Source organism: Bos grunniens, chromosome 6 (genome assembly GCF_055505025.1).
Source record: "Bos grunniens cultivar Pamir isolate PY7600 chromosome 6, Bosgru_T2T1.0, whole genome shotgun sequence".
NCBI lineage: Eukaryota > Metazoa > Chordata > Mammalia > Artiodactyla > Bovidae > Bos > Bos grunniens.
The window spans coordinates 51,148,525-51,173,137 of record NC_141170.1 but is presented as its reverse complement, the minus strand read 5'-3'; the positions used below and the strand labels follow the sequence as shown (position 1 = coordinate 51,173,137).

The 24,613-nt window shown below is 37.6% G+C and overlaps 1 protein-coding gene across 18 annotated transcripts in view; it reads right to left on the bottom strand.

The window, feature by feature from the left end:
- Positions 1-24,613, bottom strand: part of FRYL (FRY like transcription coactivator) — a 269,726-nt gene that overhangs the window by 114,040 nt on the left and 131,073 nt on the right. For all 18 annotated transcript variants that reach the window (XR_015165432.1, XM_086405843.1, XM_086405844.1 and 15 more), the window contains 5 exons: positions 20,842-20,895; positions 17,066-17,205; positions 15,688-15,784; positions 2,238-2,317; positions 1,777-1,857 (listed from right to left, as the gene is read on the bottom strand). Coding sequence is in view for 17 of the 18 variants with exons in the window: in XM_086405843.1 (XP_086261969.1) it covers positions 1,777-1,857; positions 2,238-2,317; positions 15,688-15,784; positions 17,066-17,205; positions 20,842-20,895 (452 nt within the window). In the remaining variant the exon portion in view is untranslated. The remainder of the gene's footprint in view (positions 1-1,776; positions 1,858-2,237; positions 2,318-15,687; positions 15,785-17,065; positions 17,206-20,841; positions 20,896-24,613) is intronic.

Genomic DNA, 24,613 nt, shown 5'->3' with positions numbered 1-24,613 from the left:
TTTCTCCTCACCCCTTTCCCACCTCACCACCTTTCCTTTCAAATGGTGGTGCCGTCAGCCCAACCAAATGCGGATGTGTCCACGTCTTTTCTCATGCTCACTGTATGTGAGGGTGGAAAACACCTCAATACTGCTCCGAGCGGCATTTCTCTAACAACTAGACCAGTGAGTGTGCTCAATCGCTCAGTCATGTCTGACTGTTTGTGACCCAGTGGACTGTAGCTGCCAGGCTCCTCTGTCCATGGAATTTTCCAGGCAAGAATACTGGAGTGGACTGCCATTTCCTATGCCAAGACCAATGAGACTGAGCTACATTTCATATATTTACCTTATATTTACTATCCTTTATTGTAAATATTTTTATTTACTATCCTTACCATCTTAGATTTAACTTAGCTATGATGTAAGGTTCTTCTGGATCCAACTTGCTCATGTATTATTTAGCATTTCTAACCTATATTCCAGATAGAAAATCATTTTCAATAAAAATCAAACTATCATGAACTACAGGGCCATAAAAAGAAATATATCATTGCTCATGTTTTAGTAGCTATATTCCTGAGACAGGGATTCATTGCTGATTAAATATAAATGCAATATTAAAATATTATTGTCTAAGTCATTTCAAATACTCCAACTATATTCCAAGTTCTCTAGCATTGGGTATACAAGGGTCTCTGGTAAATTACAAAGGATAAAAAAAATACTAAATTAAAAGATGTGTGCATACTAAGTCACTTCAGTTGTGTCCGATTCTATGTGATCTTAAGGACTTCAGCCCTCCAGGCTCCTCTGTTTATGGGATTCTCCAGGCAAGAATACTGGAGTGGGTGGCCATATCCTCCTCCAGGGGATATTTCTGACTCAGGGATTGAATCTACATTTCTTGAGTCTCCTGCATTGGCAGGCAGGTTCTTTACCACTAATGCTATCTAGGAAGCCCAAATTAAAAGACAGTAAATACTAAATAAAATACATTACTTAGTATTAAAATCTAAACTACTAAATGCTAACAATAATTGCGTTTGCTCCTTTAGAATTTAAAAGGTTGTTATATGATGATTTCAGGGCCAAAGACTGACTCTTTAAATAGCACCCAAGAAAATCTAAACTGATCCTTTCTGCCTTATAGATTTCCCAATAGGAACAAAGGCAATTCAAAATCTTCCACAGTCTTTAGAGTAAGCACAAGATACGAAAGACAAGCACCTTTTTTAGTGTTTACGATAATTATGGTTCAATATAATCAATGCATGTAACTCCTAATGAATAACCCTTTTTATGGAGTACTCTAGTATATCTTATCATCCCTTTTTGATATGTCTTCTATCTATTCAAAACTCTGTTCAGTATTAAAACAAATTAAGATGGTTAGAAGGAAGATACTGCAGTGCTATCTCAGAGATAAAAGCCACTCAACTAGAAACCACTAAAAGTAATTATTAGTTTTGACAAGAGTTCAAAAAACACTTCTCATAGAACTGTGAAACATAGGGAATAAGGTAATGACCTGACAATTTTGGGCAATTTCTGACTTCCTTTATTCAGGTTTTATGGAAAATACCAAATAAATGAAAACAATTTGTAGAACTGAAGTATGGGTGTCACTTAAAAATCCTCTAAAAACACAGTAGCAAAATAATAAAAAAGTGAAGCCAACTTCGCAAAATTCTATGGAAAACAGAAATAATAGACCTAAAGTAGTTAGTGTCTATTCTGTTGGTCAGTAACGAGGCATTCTAAAACATATCAAGATCAGTGATTTATGAAACTTACTTTGATTGGGCAAGAACGCCTATCACTTCTGCATATAAATCTGCAATGATATGCACATTCCCAGTGTTGGTTCCTGAATATCTAAAGCAACAAAAAGAACACATTATTTCATTAAATTTTTCCACAAACTCTCTTTCTTAATAAATCTGAAAATTCCTTATCAGGGTGTTATATAATTTTTCTCTGAAGATTCACGTGCAGGATGATAAAAAACCACAAGAATTTTCTCCTATCTCTACATTTTAATTTGCCAGGAAATTTAACCTGATTCTTAAAAATCCAATCAATGGTTTTAAGAATTATTTTTACAAAATCCTTTCCATAAGCCTCTTGTATGTATTAAAACACATAAAGGCATAACTACTTTGAACTTCAGTAACAAATAATTGAGGAAAATTCAAATTAACAGTCCAAGTCTAGACTGCAGATAAAAGTAACAATGCCGTAAGTATTTTACTTACCCTTCCTTATGTTTAAAGTGCTTAAAAGCTAAGTTTAGAACTTCATGAACTAAGGGATCAGGCACAGGATGAACAGGAATCTAGGGGAAAAAAAAATTGTGTGCCAAATAGGTTATAAGCCTTTTATGAGTATTCTCATCATTTCAACTAACCAAATTAATAACCAATTTTAACTTTCATGATATAATCTACTACTAATCTGTCAATCTTCCCCTTTTCTAAGAAGGTTATTATTTTTCTCTAAGAATTTAGTTGAACACCTACTTTGTTGTTGTTTGGTCACTAAGTCATGCCTGTCTCTGTGTGACCTGGTAGACTGTAGCCCACCAGGCTCCTTTGTCTATAGGACTTTCTAGGAAAGAATGTGAGTGGGTTGCCATGCCCTCCTCCAGGGGGTCCTCCTGACTCAGGGATCGAACCCACGTCTCCTGCATTGGCAGGTGGATTCTTTACAACTGAGCCACTAGGGAAGCCCTCAACATCTACTTCAGCAAGTTCTAAATTCAAGAATATTAGCTTCATAACCACAAACCCTTAAACTACAGACTATGCAGATGAAAAAACAGTCATTGTTGTACTATTCTCTCTATCAGAAACTTAAAAATACTTTCCTGGGTAACTCTCTGTGACACCTATAGGAAAGGGAGCTTGATTGAGCCAGGTCCATATTCCATATAGTCTGATATTATACCATAATAGTATCTAAAAGGAACTCCAACTTCAAACAATTTAAAATTAGTTATGGTTTTACTAGTATTAGAAATTTTTCATTTAAATGTTTGTTTTATTTAGTTATTTAAAAATTACATGTTAGTTCCTAATATGGAAAACACATCAAAACATTAAAACCAGAAAGTAAAATCCCTGCCCCTTCCCCCATATATAATCACTACTGGTATATATCTACTTGCAGGTTTTTTCCTACACTCACCCACCCACACACACTCACCCACCCACACACCTTACTTTTACTTAATGGAATGATGCATCTTTCCCTGTCAGTACTGAGCACTCCTTACACTATATAGCAGCCATATAAAACTCTGTGTATTTATAATTTATTTAATGAGCTCCCTATTAATGAATATTTCATTCCAGATTTTCAATATATATGATATTATACAAAAAACATCTTATGTATTTAGTATTATTTACTTTTAAAAGTTCCATGGGAAAGAGTTCAAAAGGAGGAACTGATGAGTTAAACATTATCCAAGTCATCATTTACAGAGATTCTTGTTCTTTATATGTGGGGGTCTGTTTTTGACCTCTCTATTCCATCAATTAATTCACATCTATACTAAAATCATTCTGTCTTAATTATAAGAGCTTACTACTAGGTTCTGATGTCTGGCACTGCAAGGCCTCCCTATTTTTCTTCAACGACAGCTTGGCTATTGTTCTTTCCTATTCAATTTAGAGCCATCTTTTCTAGTTCCACAAAAACTGTCTATTACAGATCAGTTTGGGGATAACTATATTCTTATACATTTGCATGAAATATCTTCCCACTTCTTTAAAGGCTTTCAGGAAAGTTTTACAATTTTCTGATTTTGCCTTTTGTTATTCTTAAGACAATAAACATATGAAGAGATGCTTGCTTTCATCAGTAATAAGAATGAAAATACACAATTCAGTTCAGTCGCTCAGTCATGTCCAACTCTTTGTGACCCCATGGACTGCAGCATGCCAGGCCTCCCTGTCCATCACCAACTCCCAGATTACTCAAACTCATGTCCATTGAGTCAGTGATGCCATCCAACCATCTCAACCTCCATCGTCCCCCTCTCCTCTGGCCTTCAATCTTTCCCAGCATCAGGGCCTTTTCAGATGAGTTAGTTCTTTGCATCACGTGGCCAAAGTATTGGAGTTTTAGCTTCAGTGTCAGTCTTTCCAATGAATATTCAGGACTGATTTCCTTTCAGATGGATGGTTGGATCTCCCTGTAGTCCAGGGGACTCTCAGAGTCTTCAACACCACAGTTCAAAAGCATCAATTCTTCACAACAAACTGTGGAAAATTCTTAAAGAGATGGGAATACCAGACCACCTGACCTGCCTCCTGAGAAATCTGTATGCAGGTCAAGAAGCAACAGTTAGAACTGGACATGGAACAACAGACTGGTTCCAAATCGGGAAAGGAGTATGTCAAGGCTGTGTATTGTCACCCTGTTTATTTAACTTATATGCAGAGTACATCATTCGAAATGCAGGGCTGGATGAAGCACAAACTGGAATCAAGATTGCCGGGAGAAATATCAATAACCTCAGATATGCAGATGACACCACCCTTACAGCAGAAAGCAAAGAACTAAAGAGCCTCTTGATGAAAGTGAAAGAGATAAAAAAAAAAAAAAAAAGAAAGAAAGTGAAAGAGGAGAGTGAAAAAGTTGGCTTAAAACTCAACATTCAGAAAACTAAGATCATGGCATCTGGTTCCATCACTTCATGGCAAACAGATGGGGAAACAATGAAAACAGTGACAGATTTTACTTTGGGGGGCTCCAAAATCACTGCAGATGGTGACTGCAGCCATGAAATTAAAAGACCCTTGCTCCTTGGAAGAAAAGTTATGACCAACCTAGGCAGCATATTAAAAAGCAGAGACATTACTTTGCCAATAAAGGTCCATCTAGTCAAGGCTATGGTTTTTCCAGTGGTCATGTATGGATGTGAGAGTTGGACTATAAAGAAAGAAAATACACAAGGTATCATTTTACCCTTACTTAATGGGAAAAAAAAACTAAGTCTGACAATACCAAATTGTAGAAATAAGGTAAACGAATGAGGGCTCACAAACACTGCTGGTCAAACTTCAGATCAATTTCTCACATAGCCTGCAGTCTCGTGAAGACCACAGCGTGTCACCACAAAACATGGCCCTTGGGCATAAGGACTGTTTTAAGCTGAAGGCAAGAGAGAAAGAACAGATGAGGGAAAAGCACTCTGCTCCTCCTTCCTCCCTAAAAGCAGCCTCCAGTCTTCCTTTTCCCTAACCAAGAAGAGGACAAACCACTGTCACTAGAAACACAAAGTGGGCACAGAGAAGGAGCTGCACAAAGAAGCCTTACCAAATAGTCCTTATTTTCCACTGGCTTCCCCCACGTATTTACCTTCCCATGATTTACCATCTCTAGGGGCCCAAACTCTTTTCCTTGTCTTGTCACTTCTCCACAATGTGCTGTTCTTTGTTAAAACAGGTTCTCGGGTTGAACCATTCTTTGAGTCTTCACTTATTTTCTGTGAAGGCCTCGAGATGTATATGCTGTAAACCTTTTCTTCTACTAAGCTTACTTCTGGCAGTCTAATCTTAGGCCCCAGCTACTAAACCTAAGAGGGAGGAACTCTATTACACTAGCAGTTACACACATTATAAGAAAACATGGATGTTTAGCTACATACTTCAGAGATCAATCTTAGTAATATAATATTGAATGAAAAAAAGAAACAGTATAATACAACTTTTTAGAAAGTTCAAAAACAAGAAAAATTTAATATATTATTCAGACATACATGAAAACATTTTTTAAGAGTTAAGGGAATAATTAACATAAAAATCAGTATGATAGTAAGGAAGTAGCCAGGGAGTGAAATAGGAGCTTTACATAATTAGGGTTAAAATTTTAGGTAATAGTCGAGTTCTCAGTCTTAGGTGGTAGGCTCATAAGCTACCATTACACTGTAAATAAATACATAGGTAGTTACACAGAGATCAACGACAAAAGTGTGTCTTGAACCAGGATTATAATTTATCCAATCTGTGCATCTCAGGGTCAATTAGAGCCAAACACATAGGAATTCTTTACGTTTGCTTAAAATTTTACCAGCTGAGCTACCAGGGAAGCCCCCAAATTGTTAATAATATAGTTTATAAAACACATCATCAGTAAGATGAAATTGTAATAAAGATACTAAATATAACCAAGAAAGTCACAAACTAGACTGGCGATAATAAAAAGGATTATAGCTACTCAGAGATGATCACAATGTTTCTCAGGGATTAGATGAAGAAGAGATTTATATTTAAAATGAACATAACTTATTTCTTACAAAGATTAACCAGGTGCTTATCAGGAGGAGGCTGAACTTCAGCCTTAATAATGATCAGGAACTAGATTAAAAGTGGTGGATACAAGACAGACATTAGATAAGAATAAAGATAATTAAATTACAATGAGGGGCAAGAAATCCAATAAGGAACTATTAGTTTACATTTATTCACTTTAATGAGAAGGTGACCAAATTCACACCACAGTAAGGAGAGCACTGGGATTTTTTTTTTAATTTTACTTTTTTATTGGAATATAATTGCTTTATAATGTTGTGTTAGTTTCTGCTGTACAATGAAGTGAATCAGTTATATGTATACATATATCCCCTTCCTATTGGCTCAGATGGTAAAGAATCTGCCTGCAATGCAGGGGACCTGGGTTTGATTCCTGGATCAGAAAGATCCTCTGGAAAAGGGAATGACAACCCACCCCAGTATTCTTGCCTGGAGAATTCCGTGGACAGAGGAGCCTGGTAGCTATAGTCCCTGGGGTCACAAAATTTGGACACAACTGGGAGGCTAACACTTTCACTTCCTCTTGAGCATCCCTCCCACTCTACCAATACCCTATTCCTCTAAGTCATCAGAAAGCACCAAGCTGAGCTCCCTGTGCTATACAGGGACTTCCCACTGGCTATCTATTTCACTCATGGTAGTGTATATATGTCAATGTTACTCTCTCATTTCATCCCACAGTTCTAGGATTTTTGAAACACTGTCTCAAGCAGACAGAGGCACAGCAGCTGACATGGCTCTAAAAGGCTTGTGGTGAACCCTGACTCCAGAACCAACAGGTACAGCCACATCTTGGCTAAGTGGCTCACTATTTACTGTTGACCAGAAGAAATCAGAAAGAACATTCATCTGAAATTTCCTACAAATGGGTACTGTCCTAAAAGCCTGAACTTGAAATTCAATTAGAAGAAAATGTACTCTGAGGGACACGCCCATGCTATCCGTCATATAAGGGCTGAGTAACCAGCTGTGAACAAAATCTTTCAAGGTCTCAGATAACCTTTTAAAAATAACCTGACCTTACAAGAAAGAAATGAAGTTTATGCATCAGTTTGTAGAAGCTGAGATTTTTAAATGCCATACAAATAACTGTGCATGACTGCATGCTAAGTTGCTTCAATCGTGTCTGACTGTGCGAACCTGTAGACTGGTGCTCACCAGGCTCCTCTGTCCATGGGATTCTCCAGGCAAGAATACTGGAGTGGGTTGTGATATCCTCCTCCAGGGGATCTTCCCAATCCAGGGATCGAACCTGCCTCTCTTACATCTAACCTGCATTGGCAGTAGGGTTCTTTACTGCTGCTGCTGCTAAGTCGCTTCAGTTGTGTCCGACTCTGTGCGACCCCATAGATGGCAGCCCACCAGGCTGCCCCGTCCCTGGGATTCTCCAGGCAAGAACACTGGAGTGGGTTGCCAATTCCTTCTCCAATGCTTGAAAGTGAAAAGTGAAAGTGAAGTCTCTCAGTTGTGTCCGACCCTCAGCGACCCCATGGACTGCAGCCTTCCAGGCTCCTCCATCCATGGGATTTTCCAGGCAAGAGTACTGGAGTGGGGTGCCACTAGCCCATGATAATAACAGACTAGGACCTAAATTTATTCTACATAGTAAAGTCAGAGAGCTCAGCCTCCAGAACAGTGTTAACCTTTTTCTCCCATTGGTAAACTGAAATTATAAACTCGAAATTCCTCTTGCAATTAGGGATACTTTAAGTAGGAATTTTATGACTGACTGCATAATTATAAGAAGCTTTCCAATCTTTTATAGGCAGACACATCCCACCATTATAGAAGCATAAGGTTAATAATCACATCTCACTGATATAGGAATTTTGGAATATTGGCTGGGCCATTAAGTATGACCTTGGCATGGCAATCTTTTATGTGGTACCTTGAGTAACTCTTCTTAGGGCTACACTATTCATCACATATTAACAACTTATTGACCAGAGACATATTAATACTCACTTATATAATCAAATTGCAGACCACAAGAGTTTGCTTCTACAAAAATCCCCCAGTCAATAATAAAAGGAGAAACTAAAACCAGTAACTCCAAAATGCTCCCTTAAATTTATACAAAGTTGCCCAACTTATTATAAGTAAATTATAATCAAATTGTAAAATATTTTCTTCATTAGAGTGATAAAAGATGTCTTTCTACACTTTTTATCACTCTAATGAAGAAAAGCTGAGCTATTCTATTCACTAGTTGTATAACCTGGAGGAAATTTCCACTTTTTTACCTGTGAAAATTGCAGATAATAGATTAGAGCCCGTAATTACCAGACCAGAGATAAAAAACTGAGAGAATGCATTACAATAGGAGATTGATTCTTGTCCCTGCACTTTTTCTACCCTTCTCTAAAAGGGACTAGGACAAAATTCTTACCTCCTAGGAAGGTAGGGCAGATGAGGGAACTAGAACATAGAATGGAGACACCAAGGACAAGGTGTCGTAGGGGAAAATGGGAGTAATCCAGAGTTCATTAGGAAGCAGGGAGGTAGATGTATTCTCCTAGCCTGATCTTTCCCAGACTGGGCCAAACAAAATATGCCTGAAGGTAACTAAAAGGTTACTGAAGTCACTGCTATCGTCCCCTATGTCCCAGTTGTTCTTGTACAGTTACTAAGTCATCTCCAACTCATTGCGACCCCATGGACTGCAGCATCCTAGGCTTCCCTGTCCTGCACTATCTTCTGGAGTTTGCTCAGATTCATGTCCATTAAGTTGATGTTGCTATCTAACCATCTTATCCTCTGCCACCCTCTTCTCCTTTTGCCGTCAGTCTTTCCCAGCATCAGGGTCTTTTCTAAAGAGTCAGCTCTTCACATCAGGTGGCCAAAGTTTTGGAGCTCTGGCTTCAGCTTTGGTCTTTCCAGTGAGTATTCAGGGTTGATTTCTTTTTGATTGGTTTGATCTCCTTGGGACTCTCAAGAGTCTTCTCCAACACCACAGCTCAAAAGCGTCAATTCTTCCTCAATCAGCCTTCTTTATGGTTCAGCTCTCACATTTGTACATGACTACTGGAAAAACCACAGCTTTGACTATATGGACCCTTATCAACAAAGTGATGGCTCTGCTTTTTAATATGCTGTCTAGGTTGGTCATAGCTTTCCTTCCAAGGAGCAAGTGTCTTTTAATTTCATGGCTGCAGTCACTGTCTGCAGTGATTTTGGGCTCCAAGAAAAAAAAAATTGTCACTGTTTCCACTTTTCCTTTTCTATTTGCCATGAAGTGATGGGATTGGATGCCATGATCTTAGGTTTTTTGAATGGTGAGTTTTAAACCAGTTTTTTCACTATCTTCTTTCACCCTCAAGAGGTTCTTTAGTTCTTCTTCATTTTCTGTCATTAAGTCCCAGTAAGCCCTCTGATTAACCCATGGATGGTTAAAATAAAGGAGGTATCTACCACTAGGTGATGCCAACCTTCATTTGGGAATAGGCTGTATATGGATCAAGCAGCCTGACTCCCAGAACTTCCTATAGAGCTCACAGTGCTAATCATATAGGCTGGCACCAGACACATCAGTGACCTTGCAATAATGTGACACTACACGTGACAGGAATAAAATTTCCTGTGCCCACTCACTGTGCTGTGCTGTGGTTTTACCATAATGATGTCCTCACAGGGATGTCTGGTGTACTCTAGGCCACAGATATGAAACACAAGCTAACTTACACCCATACTTTCTCCTACATAGTCTTTACTGGCTCCAATTATGCCAGAAGTCTAACAGTGACAGCTAGGGACACTACTTAGCCCTGTTGTGTGCTCTCTATTACTACCTTAATACTGAACTACCAACACTTTCCAAGTGTCTGTGCGCTGGGTATTTGCCAGGCATTTTATATACATTATTTATAACACTTATAGCAAGCTTACATGGTAGTATTTGACCCCTGTTTTGCAGATGAGAGGACTGAAATTTAGAAGTTAGAACATACTTCTCTAAAATATACTGTGTGCCCAGCTTCTGACCAGTGAAAATACATTTAATAAATGGAACAAATGAGGAAAAAAGCTTTCAGTTTTATTACACTGTAGTTAGAAAAGAGACAGAGAAACAGAAGTGAGAGAAGAAACATTATCTCAGTTTTAATTTTTACAAGAAAAAAAAGCATAATCTCTAAAAATTTTAAGAATGGACACTATTAGAATGCTCAGACATTCTTGAAATTTCTACTTCTCCCCCTTGCTTACAATAACAACAACAACAACAATTCCCAAATTGAATCTCCAAAAAGTGGGGGTGGGGTGGAATCCTATTTCAGTTTATAGAAAAAAGTTCTACTTCATGGAGTAATTAATAGCCTCATCTATAGTATCAAGAATTTTTCAAATTTTGTCATTTGCATGACTAGAAGCAGCTCAAATTCTACTTGAACATTCAAGAAGGATATATCAAGTAAACTCTAAAGAATACTCAAGTTTTATTCCAAAGCTATTTCCTAAATCTAATGCTTTTAGTACATCATGAAAGTGGAAAACCACAAAACCAGATAAGATATGTATACCTGAGAGTCAGCAAGGTTCATTCATTATGTAAATGACCATCCTCAATGAAAAAGAGTGAATAAACTCACTACTCAGCAAAATCACAAATAACATAATGTTCAGGGCTACTCACTAACATCTAAAATGTCAGTGTCAAATCTGAAAATCCTAACGATCTACTACTCCATCTTCTGATATTTCACAATAAGGATTGATAAGACTAAGCCAAAAACTTGAAGTGGCTCATAGGCCTGGTTTCCTAATCTTGTCTATTTCAATGAACAAATGTATGGCTAAAATTCAATATGAAAAAAAAATTCCCTCAAACATTCTAAATGCTATGCTGCTGCTACTAAGTCGCTTCAGTCATCTCCGATTCTGTGCAATCCCATAGATGGCAGCCCACCAGGCTCCCTTGTCCCTGGGATTCTCCAGGCAAGAACACTGGAGTGGGTTGCCAATTCCTTCTCCAATGCATGAAAGTGAAAAGTGAAAGTGAAGTCGCTCAGTCGTGTCCGACTCTTAGCGACCCCATGGACTGCAGCCTACCAGGCTCCTCTGTTCATGGGATTTTCCAGGCAAGAGTACTGGAGTGCGATGCCATTGCCTTCTCCGTCTAAATGCTATGGTGCTGTTTAAATATGCTTTTTATCAAGGATTCTAAAGCCTCTGGTACTAACATTCTAACATTTGTAGTTGGCCATGACCCCAAAATTATTCTTCTGACTTTCTTGAAAAAATAAAATTAGTCCTTTACCATCTTGATTTAATTTTGTTCTCATGATGTATCACACTGATTTAACCAGATTTTTTCCCATCACATTTATATAATTTCAATCCTTTGTCTAACTTACGATTTAAACTTTAATTTTATAAGATGCTGGTCATTTCACCTAATTTTATATCACTGATTTTACTAATAAGAATAGTTTTATTTAAAAAGAGAACTAGCTTTATAATCTTCAGCAAATCATTGTAACTAAGAATATTTATCCATAAGATAAAAACAACAGATAGCATTTATTGGACACGTCCCATGTTCGTATTATCGTATCGAATTATTGTATTTAATTCTCATGATTCTTTTATAGAGGAGGAAAGAAATCAGAGAGTAATAACTTGTCCAAGTTACAAAGCAACTAAATGACACAGCTGGGATTAAAAAACATTCCCAAAGTTTATCATAATGATCAGGTGGTATAAGGGATACAGAGCTCTTTGTGTATTGTGAAGAGTTCTAAATATGTGATTATGACACATAATAACGTGTGATAAGGACATGACAAATTAATAAAGAAACAAATAATTTGTAATATATGAGATCAAGCACTAACCCACAAACAATATGTACTCCCCTTTCAAGACTGACCCAACCATGTATCAATATTTCATTACACTCCAGGTTACTCCTGGAGCCATCCATCTCATCAAAATAAAACTGAATCACATTTTAATACATGTATATTATGTGGGACAAAAGTAATAGTCATATTAAATTCAAAATATACTACCATTGATTACTCTCTGAATCTATTAAACCCTACATCATTTTGACACAGAAAAAAATTGGGTTCGTTTGTCATGATAGTTCAGAAAGTTCTATTGATTTTTACTTCATATTCTGTAGGTGCAGTAATTTTGAAGAAGCTAAAAAGACTTGAATTTTACTGGGAAAGAGAAAACCTATATAGGATTTTAAATAATGAACATCAAAAAGATATTTGCTCCTTGGGAGAAAAGCTATGACAAACCTAGAAGGCATATTAAAAAGCAGAGACATTACTTTGTCAACAAAGTTCCATCTAGTCAAAGCTATGGCTTTCCCAGTAGTCATGTATGGATGTGAGAGTTGGACCATAAAGAAAGCTGAGCGCCAGAGTTGATGCTTTTGAACTTTGGTGTTGGAGAAGACTCTTGAGAGTCTCTTGGACTGCAAGGAGATCCAACCAGTTCATCCTAAAGGAAATCAGTCCTGAATATTCATTGGAAGGACAGATGCTGAAGCTCCAATTCTTTGGCCACCCAGTGCAAAGAATTGACTCATTGGAAAAGACCCTGATGCTGGGAAAGACTGAAGGCAGGAGAAGGGGTCCATAGAGGACAAGATGGTTAGATGGCATCACCAACACAATGGCCATGAGTTTGAACAAGCTCCGAGAGTTGGTGGTGATGGACAGGGAAGCCTGGTGTGTTGCAGTCCATGGGGTCGCAGAGTCGGACGTGACTGAGTGACTGAACTGAACTGATGCTTTTGATATATATTTCTTTGATGAGTGCATTTGAATGAAAATATGAGGATAATGGTAAGAGAGAAAAGGGGTATAAATGTTGTTGTACAAAAGAAAATAATGTAACACTGTAAAGAAATTATACTCCAATTAAAAAATAAATTTTTTAAAAAAGAAATGTTAAGTAGAAAGGGAACTGTAGGTTAGAAGAGTATGATAAAAGAACCAAAAACAAGGATGAGCTATGAGAACCACTGTATTTCCCCTTTTTATACTTTAAGTCCATGTGAACCATGGATATGAAAGGATTTTGTGCAGAGGACTCGAAAAATGGGCCTGAAAGGATTTTCTTAGGTTTACAGACCTTGATTTTTTTTTCCCTACTAGAAGAGTTATCTGGACTATTAGAGTTTTTAAAGGAACAGGAGGAAGATCAAGACAAAGACAATGGGGAAGGGTAAAAGGACAGCTGAGAAGGAAAGGTAAGGGGAGAAAGAAAACCCTCCAAGGGTTTGTCTGTGCACTGAAGTTCTGAAGCCAGTGCAATCATAGGTAACTTTTAGATGAGAAGAGAGACCAGTTGCTAAGTGGAAGACCATCATGGCAAACAAAGGAGAAAAAGCATAAAAGAGTCAGATGACGGAGGGGTCTGAAAGTCAGTGCACGGAGTTTGCAATTTCTTTGGCTGGGAGAAGAAATTCCTCTATCATTTAACTAAGAAATGCAAATACTGATGACTAAACTCATCACAAGATCTACATTTAGCATGAGATCAACCTTGATGGGGCTTCCCAGGTGGAGCTAGTGGTAAAGAATATGCTTCCCAATGCAGGAGACATAAGAGATTTGGGTTCGATCCCTGGCTCAGGAAGATTCCCTGGAGTGCATGACAACCCACTCCAGTATTCTTGCCTGGAGAATCCCATGCACAGAAGAGTCTGGCGGGCTATGGTCCATGGGGTCACAAAGAGCCGGACACAACTCCAGTGACTTAGCATGCATGTAACCTTGATGAATGCAAAGCCCAAGTCTGTTCATGGTATCATGCTTCTGGTCCTCAGGTCCTTCCATATCTCTACTGACTTCCGCCCTAGGATCTAGGATCCAGCTAAACTGAGAGATCAAGAAAGCAAATCTGCCTTTCAGAAAGCACAACTTTCAGAGGAAACTTCTTTCCCACATTGACTAAATAAATCTTCATGAAAGGTACAAATTAAAGTGATTTTACCTTTGATTAATGCATTTATCTATTTCACATATTCAAAGTTATTAAACTTTTAAACAAAATAAAAAATAAGAAAAAATATTTTTATCTGTGGGTTTCAGATATTCAGATTTCAATATTTTTTCACATACATTGTAAAAACAAAGGCAAAGTACACATGATTACACAATTCAAATATTTTTATAGTGGTTATATCAAAAAAAGACTATCAAATCAATTAACTTTTTATATCTTACACTTGCTTTTTCAAGTCATATTAGGTATTCTATTCCATTTTATACAACAAAAACAAAACTCCCTGTCCAAACATGTCATATGCAAAATATGATTTTTCTTTTTCTTTTAGGTGACCTGATTTTTTCTTTTCCCAAAACATTACAGCATACATCGCTGGAAATACATGGATCATCTTTGAATGCTGTATAAGTTTTTAAAGACTACAAACTATGGAAAACATACTTTCACATCAGTATAGGCACTTATACACATACTTGTACTGATCGTGAATAGTAAAAATATGTACAAGATGATAGCTGACACTAAATTACATATTTATATCTTCACTATGTCACTGAGATGGTGAGCTCAGGAGTGCAGCACCTAGAACAATGCCACCCAACAGTAGACATTCTAACACTTATTGAATGAATGAAAGTGAAAGAGAAAGTCATGTCCAACTCTTTGCAACCCCATGGACTATATATAGTCCATGGAATTTTCCAGGCCAGAGTATTGGAGTGGGTAGCCTTTCCCTTCTCCAGGAGATCTTCCCAACCCAGGGATCAAATCTAGGTCTCTGGCATTACAGGCGGACTCTTTACCAGCTGAGCCACCAGAGAAGCCCAAGAATACTGGAGTGGGTAGCCTAATCCCTTCTCCAGCAGATCTTCTCGACCCAGGAATTGAACCGGGGTCTCCTGCTTTGCAGGCACATTCTTTACCAACTGAGCTATCAGGGAAGCCCGTTGAATGAACAAACATAAATAATTCATTATCCTGAAAATCATTTGCACTTGACAGTTCAGATCACCCCCATTGCTCAACAATCACTGCACAATTATTACATGTTGAAATGCAGGCTTGAGGGCAAGGAAGAGAATTTCTTTAAAAGTGGAGGTGAAAAGGAATTGAAGTAGGTAAATGACAGGTAGACTACAGTGACAGCTAAAAGCCCATATTTAACAGTTTCTATTCAGCTCCATTTTACTAACACGATTTCATGTCTTAGATGGCAAACGAAGGTAGAAAGAATGGGGAGAGACAGGTACAGGACATGTAATCCTCAGGCAATTGAAAGGCATACAATTAAATTACAGGAATTGTGTTTCTGTGAGCCAGAATTTTAGATACAACATCCTAAATTAGGTAACTGAAGCATGAAAGTAAATCAGCGAAAAATAGGAAATACAGACTTTGCAGAAACGAAAGAGCTTACCTGCTTTAGAACTTCAACTAAAACTAGACAAAAAATGAAATCTACTGCTAAGTCTCTTCTTTCAAGAAGATAGTCTCTTTCACGTTGCTGTTCATCCCTGAAACAAGAATCTCAAATTAGGATTGCATTATGAAAAGAGCTCTTGGTTAGTATTTCATGTTATTTACTGAATTCCTAGTACGTATGGTGTTTCATGGCAACTGTTAAAAGTTTTTGTAATCACTCAACATATATATTGCATTTCTTGTGTTCTCATTTTGTACGTTAGGAACTTACATGCAAATCTCACTACTATATCTGTCAGAAATTAAACCTAATCTAAAACAATTAGGGGGAGTTTCTGGTGGTTCAGTGGTTAGGACGCCGTGCTTCCAGTGCAGGGGGTATGGGTTCAATTCCTGGTCAGGGAACTGGGATCCTACATGCCAAGTGGCACGGCCAAAAAAATGAATAGAATTTATACCCTACTGTTGTATGAAAATTGTACAAATCTTAATTATGTTATTTTGAATAGGTTCACAGAGCTTTTCAGACCTACAATATCCTTCTACTTCTCTGTATATTCATTCTGTTACTTTTTAGAGTTTGCTATTGAAACTCCAACTAAAAATCTTATCTACTGCAAAAAATTATTATAATATATAAATGGAACGATATGTAACCTTGTTCTGTATTTTCCAAGTCGCCTGTAAGTGTGTTATCATATGTTCATAATTTAAAAAAAAAAAATTAAACATACAAATGGAAAATTTTTAATAAATAAAACCATATTTTAAAATAAATAAAAAATAAAAGAATAAGAGGAAGAAAAATATGAAAATACAGTGCCAGGTCATTTTTTCACAAATCTAAGTTGAAAAATCACAAGTGGCATCTGCTGAAATCCAATTCTAAACCATAGGCCATCATCTGAAAACAAACATGTTTTACTTAAATCTATGATCTCCCTGGAAAATTTGAAGAAAGAAAGACAAGTTCAAGGATTTAACTCCAAGAAGAGTCTTAAGTTAAAGAATATAAGGTTTGAGCAGTCTTCCAATATCACAATTGTTTCCCTTCACAAACCATATGAACAGGACTTTCTTTGCATATTCTTAACTTTGTTGATGACTGTTAAAGCTCCTCACTGCACCACTGAGATAGCTTTCTTGAAATGCATTTTGGCAAGACTAGCTCCAGTGGTGACTCCTGTGGGGCAGCACCTCCTTTAACTGATACCTTCACTTGATTCACAGTTTAAGTGTGAACCACCTTTTCCCTCTGTTACCTGTTCAACAAAAGTAACCAAACAATAACAATCGTCAGCTGATAACACTATAGCCTCTTCATTGGAAGTACTTCAAGCCCAGACAGAAAAGTAAAAAAATGCGCCACTTACCCCTTAGATTTTGTGCTAGACCGAGGCCTATATTCATATGATTCATCTTCAGTTCCGTTCTGGCGCTTGTACCAGTCAAACAAGGTGCGGAGTAAGGAAGGGAGACAGTGCTCTGCTACTGAGCTCATAGAGCTTATCAACTGGAAACACAAGATGTTGCCAAAGATAAAATACATCAAAGTGCCACACTTCTAACTCTACTCGCAATCACTTAGAAATGAGCAATATTTCTGGAATAAATTAACATGAAACACAGTAATTCAAGAGCAATAAATGTGTTTCAAAATAAAAATAAGGGCTGGGAGTCTAGCCAAGTAATAAAGTATAGTGAGTTACATTTCACTGACTATTAAAATTTACCCAAATCCTTGCAGTTTAGTTCAGTGGCTTTCCACCCTTTACCTGCCTCCATATGCTGCTCGTGTTAAAACATGACTGTCAGTAACATCCCTGATTATATTCATGACGCCTCTGGGTGAACCGTTACACACAACATGAAACAATCACACCTCCTTCCTTTTCCTGGCCAGTTCTTCCCTACTCATGTGAATGAAATGTTCTAAAATGTTACCACTAGAAGGGATAAAGGGATGCAGAAACAGAGAAGACCGCACCAGTTAGAACTATGGGAAAAGCTCCACTTGCCTCTGTGCTGCTATGACACGGAACAGAGAATTATAATTACACAATTTGTGATACTCACAAATGAACATATTAGAAATGTGTTATATACATGCTTTTCAAGCTTAAAATATATAAATGGACAGCATAAAAATAAATGGAGTGGGCCGGATGCCTGCCACTCAATTTGAGGCATCCCTTAAACTATCTGAACTGTAGGTTAGCTTTATCAGATTCATTTCACGAATGAACCCAGCTTGCCTGTAGTGGCGGTAAGAGGTACACCAGCTACCACCAGTCATCCCTAAGGTCACCTTGAGGATCCAGAGAAAAAACACACTCTCTTCATAAGAAACTTTGTATCTGATTCAATCCATTGTTCATAAAATTAGTATTTTAAAATTAGTGTACAGTGAAACATGCTTCACTTTGTTTGACTTAACTAAAAAAACTACAGGCTGCGGGGATATTCAACATCTCACTCAGTTCTACAACTGTAGGAAGTGTCAGTTAATGAAGATAAATGGCTACTTCTAGGAATTAAACATTTATTTTTCCTAATATTTTATATTTTTCATGTAACAAAGAATGAAACAGGTTGATTGTGCATTCTTCTCTTTTTTTATAATCTGTCTTCCTTTAATCATACATTTATGATTTATAAATTATCATAACCTGATAGGTGAATAGTTTCTAATCTAGAAAATGAAAATAAAAACAAGATTCTAATTTTATTTAAGCATTTTGAAATTTTATATTTCATTAACAATGAATACTATCAATCAAAGGAAATCTCTTAATATTTAAAGTAGGAACTAACATCATCTGCTACTGTAAAAATATAAAAGCAGTTTATTTCACACATAGCTTTTATTGTAAAAAAGAATCAAGCTATTGGGCATGATAATTTAGTTTTATTGTCATTTACATAAGAAAAGAAATGGAAATTTCCTTAAAATATGGCTTAATAAGTTTCAAATTCTGATCATTCATTCATCATTAGTTAAATAGATTCAAGATTATTTAAATATATTAGTAATACATTAACAATAACATTAATAATAACTTTAGTTACTAAAATATTAGTAATACATTAATAATAACTAGTACTTAGTATCTTCTGTAATGGCATTAAGATTTGAAAAGGGCTGTATGAAGTGATCTTATTATTACCGTAACAAAAGCCTTCTTATTTATAGCTTCTTAGACCAGCAGCTATTTACTGAGTGTATGCATCAGAATCACCTAGGGAGCTATTGTAAAATACAGGTGCCAGAGCACCAATCTTGGTCAGCAGAACTGCAGCAGGAGCCAGAAACACAGTATTTTGGAAAGCCTCCACCAAGTAATTCTAACCAGTCATCTCTATCTAATCAAGCAGACTAACATGAGCATTAACTTCTATTTCCTAGATACCTAATTATGAGAAAAGTAGCTCAGGAATACTAGGTGGCAACAGAAAGCTGATCTCAGTTATTGAGCTTTGCAGACAATCAGTATATAATGAAATAATTATTGAGCAAACATAATTATGATAAAAATAACACTTGATCAAATATTCATTATTAGCAAGAGGAAAGAACTGACATTAGAAAAATACCACTAAATTTTAGATATTAGTATTCTTTATAAAGATTTCTGGTTTGGGGATTATTTTGGGGTCAGGGGGTTGGCCATTGTATATTTTCTTTTTAAGCTTCTTTGGCTTTCTAACACAGGCACTCCCCTTGATCTTTGCACAAGCACAGCCACAAGTTTGAGTATGGGGTGTAGTCAATGCCTCTGAGGACAACCCACAACTACTGCAGAGGGAACTGCAGATAAATGCTGCAGCCCTCCATTCTTCAGACAGACAGGTATGGGCAACATTCTCGATAGCTCTCAGAATGGAATGAACCCCCAGTGCCCAGAGCGGTGATCTCTATCAGTTCTTCCTTTTCCCTGCATCACTCTCTCAAGTCTCCTCCCTAGAATCTCTTTCTAGAACCAAGTCCTTGTCTCTGGCTCTGCCTTTAGAATGGGGTGGAAAGAGAGAAAACCAGGCTAGATGCTTCAATATAAAGGTTCTGAAGCCCCAACAGGAAAAACAGTAAATGTTAAGAGGTCTGCTGCTGCTGCTGCTAAGTCGCTTCAGTCATGTCCAACTCTGTGCAACCCCATAGACGGCAGCCCACCAGGCTCCACCATCCCTGGGACTTTCCAGGCAAGAACACTGGAGTGGGTTGCCATTTCCTTCTCCAATGCATGAAAGTGAAAAGTGAAAGGGAAGTCGCTCAGTTGTGTCTGACTCTTCACGACCCCATGGACTGCAACCCACCAGGCTCCTCCGTCCATGGGACTCTCCAGGCAAGAGTACTGGAGTGGGTTCCCACCGCCTTCTCCGTGTTAAGAGGTCAAATATGTAAAATTGTATACAAGGAAAGATTGAGGGATATAATTGGAAACCTTCTGAAAATTTTCAAAGGGCATAGTAAAGACAGTACCAATGAAAAGCAAAGTTTTAAAATATTTAATAAACAGAAATCAATAAAGTTCACAGCTCATAACTCCTTCTATTTGTTTTGTTAAAAAACAAACTACCAAGGAATTCCATGGCAGTCCAGTGGTTAGCATGTCATGCTTCCACGCTGGTAGCCTGGGTTTGGTCCTTGTTTATTTCGGAGAAGGCAATGGCAAGCCACTCCAGTACTCTTGCCTGGGAAATCCCATGGACGGAGGAGTCTGGTAGGTTACACTCCATGGGGTCGCAAAGAGTCGGACACAACTGAGTGACTTCACTTTCACTTTTCACTTTAATGCACTGGAGAAGGAAATGGCAACCAACTCCAGTATTCTTGCCTGGAGAATCTTGGGGATGGGAGCCTGGTGGGCTGCCATCTATGGGGTCACACAGAGTTGGACACAACTGATGTGACTTAGCAGCAGTAGCAGCAGCAGGTGTCTTTGTGTGTGTGTGTATAATATATATGTATATATTTATATAAAACAGACTATCAGCTCCAGACAGAATCTAGTGTATAACGATATATAGGGCCACTAAACAAAATATAGAAATTTCTTAATACTGGGTGTATATGTATTTGGATCAGACTGTTAGGATAAACATTTTCCTTTCAGGAAAAAAAAAAGAAAAAAAAAAAAGCACACTGGCATACCTGGTCAAACTGAAGATCTTCACCTCTCTGAAGAGATCTAGATAATGGCTTCTCCTACAATTGAAAAAAAAGTATATGCAAAATATTAGAAATTTTACATATATTAAACAGTTGAGATTTGTAAGTTGGTTTTGCTTTCTTTGTAATTAGATTTTCTTTTGTAATTAATTAGTCTTAAGGAAAGGTGCTGATGTGGTAATACAAACAAAATTTAATTAATTTAATTTAGAAGAGCATACACAGCGTGACCCTTTCTGTCAGCCTTACTATCTACTTTTCTTGCTTCCTATTCCACATAGAATTATTTAACTTACTGAATGTGAGAGGTGTCTCAGATTATATTCAAATCTAATACAATTGATTCTTTTATTGAGATTCTTTAGGATGATTTTCTAAACTTTCTACATTAGGCTTTCTTACTGAATTTTTACCTGAAATATGTATCATAAAAAACCAGTGCCATTCTTCAATTGGAATTTAGAAATTTCGAATTTTTAGAATTTTAAATTTAGAATTTTAGAATTTAGAGAAAAACTGGAATTTAGAAATATGTATATTCTGAAGCTTATCTATCCAAGAGTCCCAATTTCCTTCTCTCATTTATGACTCACCTTCATGAAAATAAACTCAGAAACATATTTGCCACTGAAATGTAAAAATTCCTAATCTAACTACCAGAGAATCATGTTTCTAACTAATTTAATTGGAGTCGGTAAAATGCTTGAATTTTATGTTGCTTGACTTTCTTTTTTTTAATTAATTTATTTTTATTGAAGGATAATTGCTTTATAGAATTTTGCTGTTTTCTGTCAAACCTCAACATGAATCAGCCATAGGTATACATATATCCCCACCCTTCTGAAACTCCCTCCCCGTCCCACCCCTCTAGGTTGATACAGAGCCCCTGTTTGAGTTTCCTGAGCCATACAGCAAATTCCCATTGGCCATCTATTTTACATATGGTAATATAAATTTCCATGTTACTCTTTCCATACATCTCACCCCCTCTGCCCTATCCCCATGTCCATAAGTCTGTTTTCTATGTCTGTTTCTCCATTGTTGCCCTGTAAATAAATTCTTCAGTACCATTTTTCTAGATTCCATATATATTTGTCAGAATACAGTATTTATCTTTCTCTTTCTGACCTCACTTCACTCTGTATAATAGGTTCTAGGTTCATCCACCTCACTAGAACTGACTCAAATGTGTTCCTTTTATGGCTGAATAACATTCTATTGTGTATATATACCACAGCTTCTTTATCCATTCATCCGTGGATGGACATCTAGGTTGCTTCCATGTTCTAGCCATTGTAAATAGTGCTGCAGTGAACAATGGGATACATGTGTCTCTTTCAATTTTGGTTTTATGGCACTTGACTTTCTTAATGGGCAAAAGATTTTTGGTATGTCCTTGGCATTTGAGTCCTTAAATGCTAAGCACACTTTGGTAATTATCTTGCAGACAAGTCTTCTATCTCTAAAACCAACTACAGATGGTGACTTCAGCCATGAAATTAAAAGACGCTTACTCCTTGGAAGGAAAGTTATGACCAACCTGGATAGCATATTCAAAAGCAGAGACATTACTTTGCCAACAAAGGTCCGTCTAGTCAAGGCTATGGTTTTTCCTGTGGTCACGTATGGATGTGAGAGTTGGACTGTGAAGAAAGCTGAGCGCCCAAGAATTGATGTTTTTGAACTGTGGTGTTGGAGAAGACTCTTGAGAGTCCCTTGGACTGCAAGGAGATCCAACCAGTCCATTCTGAAGGAGATCAGCCCTGGGATTTCTTTGGAAGGATTGATACTAAAGCTGAAACTTCAATACTTTGGCCACCTCATGCGAAGAGTTGACTCATTGGAAAAGACTCTGATGCTGGGAGGACTGGGGACAGGAGGAGAAGGGAACGACAGAGGATGAGATGGCTGGATGGCATCATTGACTCGATGGACGTGAGTCTGAGTGAACTCCGGGAGTTGGTGATGGACAGGGAGGCCTGGCGTGCTGTGATTCATGGGGTCGCAAAGAGTCGGACACGACTGAGCGACTAAACTGAACTGAACTGACTGATGCACGATAAACATACAACACGATAATGATACTGTCCAATAATATATATGCCCAATTAATGAGCTCTAAGTCTCACAGCAAGTTCAAGAGAACACTGCTTCTGTAAGTATCTAAAAGTTTGAAGACTAGTGAGCTATCCTAATGTGAATTGTGTATTTAAAACCTGGGCTAGGCGTGGTATAGAAGAGAGAATAAGCTGTTTCTTCCCAACTTACTTGACTTACTTGATCCCCCTCACTTGATCCCTCTTTCACTGTAATACTAAATTGAAAGGTTTTCAGTAATATTTTGAGGAACGCTGATCTACATAGTTCATTACCCCATAGGGTATTTATACAGTAAAGTAATGACTAAGAAAACTAAAAGAGAGAAATTAACTTTTCCAGAAACACTCACACTGTTTTCTTGTACTCAACATTTTTCATTTTTCAATAAACTCACACTTTCTCAAAGATTTCTGAACATTTGATAGCCTCACAGAGTTTTTCCTAAACCAAAAAGTGAGAGTTAGCTGTTTTTTACATAATAAGAACTCAGAAACGATGTTTGAATGTGAAATACTCATGTCACTATCAGTTAAAAAACATTAATTTCTTGGACTCCAAAATCACTGCAGATGGTGACTGCAGCCATGAAATTAAAAGACGCTTGCTCCTTGGAAGAAAAGTTATGACCAACCTAGACAGCATATTAAAAAGCAGAGACACTACTTTGCCAAAGGTCCATCTAGTCAAAGCTATGGTTTTTCTACTAGTCATGTGTGGATATGAGAGCTGGACTATAAAGAAAGCTGAGCATTGAAGAACTGATGCTTTTGAACTGTGGTGTTGGAGAAGACTCTTCAGAGTCCCTTGGACTGCAAGAAGAGCCAACCAGTCCATCCTAAAGGAGATCAGTCCTGAATATTCACTGGAAGGACTGATGCTGAAGCTGAAACTCCACCTGATGTGAAGAATTGATTCATTGGAAAAGAGCCTGATGCTGGGAAAGATTGAAGGCAGGAAGAGAAGGGGACAACAGAGGATGAGATGGTTGGATGGTACCACCGACTCAATGGACATGAGTTTGAGTAAACTCCAGGAGTTGGTGCAGGATAGGGAGGCCTGGCGTGCTGCAGTCCATGGGGTCTCAAAGAGTCGGATACGACTGAGTGACTGAACTAAACTGAAGTGTACTGCCTTAAATACAGATTACTAATCAAGGGCTTTGTATTAACCTCTCAGTTTGATTATAATATGGTTGAGGACAGTCTAATCATTGCTCAAGCAGACGTACTTTCAATATGAGACTTGGAAAAGATAAAGAATTTAAAAACATGCTTATAGTATCTGCAACCCATTAACATGACAACTAAAAAGAATACAAGTTATTCTCCCATCCAAGTACTAACTGGGCCCGATCCTGCTTAGCTTCTGAGATCAGATGAGATCTGGGTGCGTTCAGAGTGCTATGGCCATAGACCAAATTATTCTCTATATTTACATATAGATGAATGCAAAGACTTACGTATAAGAATATTTATTGTACTATCTTTTTCTGCTGTTGTCTTCCTGGTAGCTCAAACAGTAAAGAGGCTGCCTGCAACACAGGAGACCTGGGTTCAATCCCTGGGTCAGGAAGATCCTCTGGAGAAGGGAATGGCAATCCACTCCAGTATTCTTGCCTGGAGAATTCCATGGACAGAGGAGCCTGGTGGGCTAC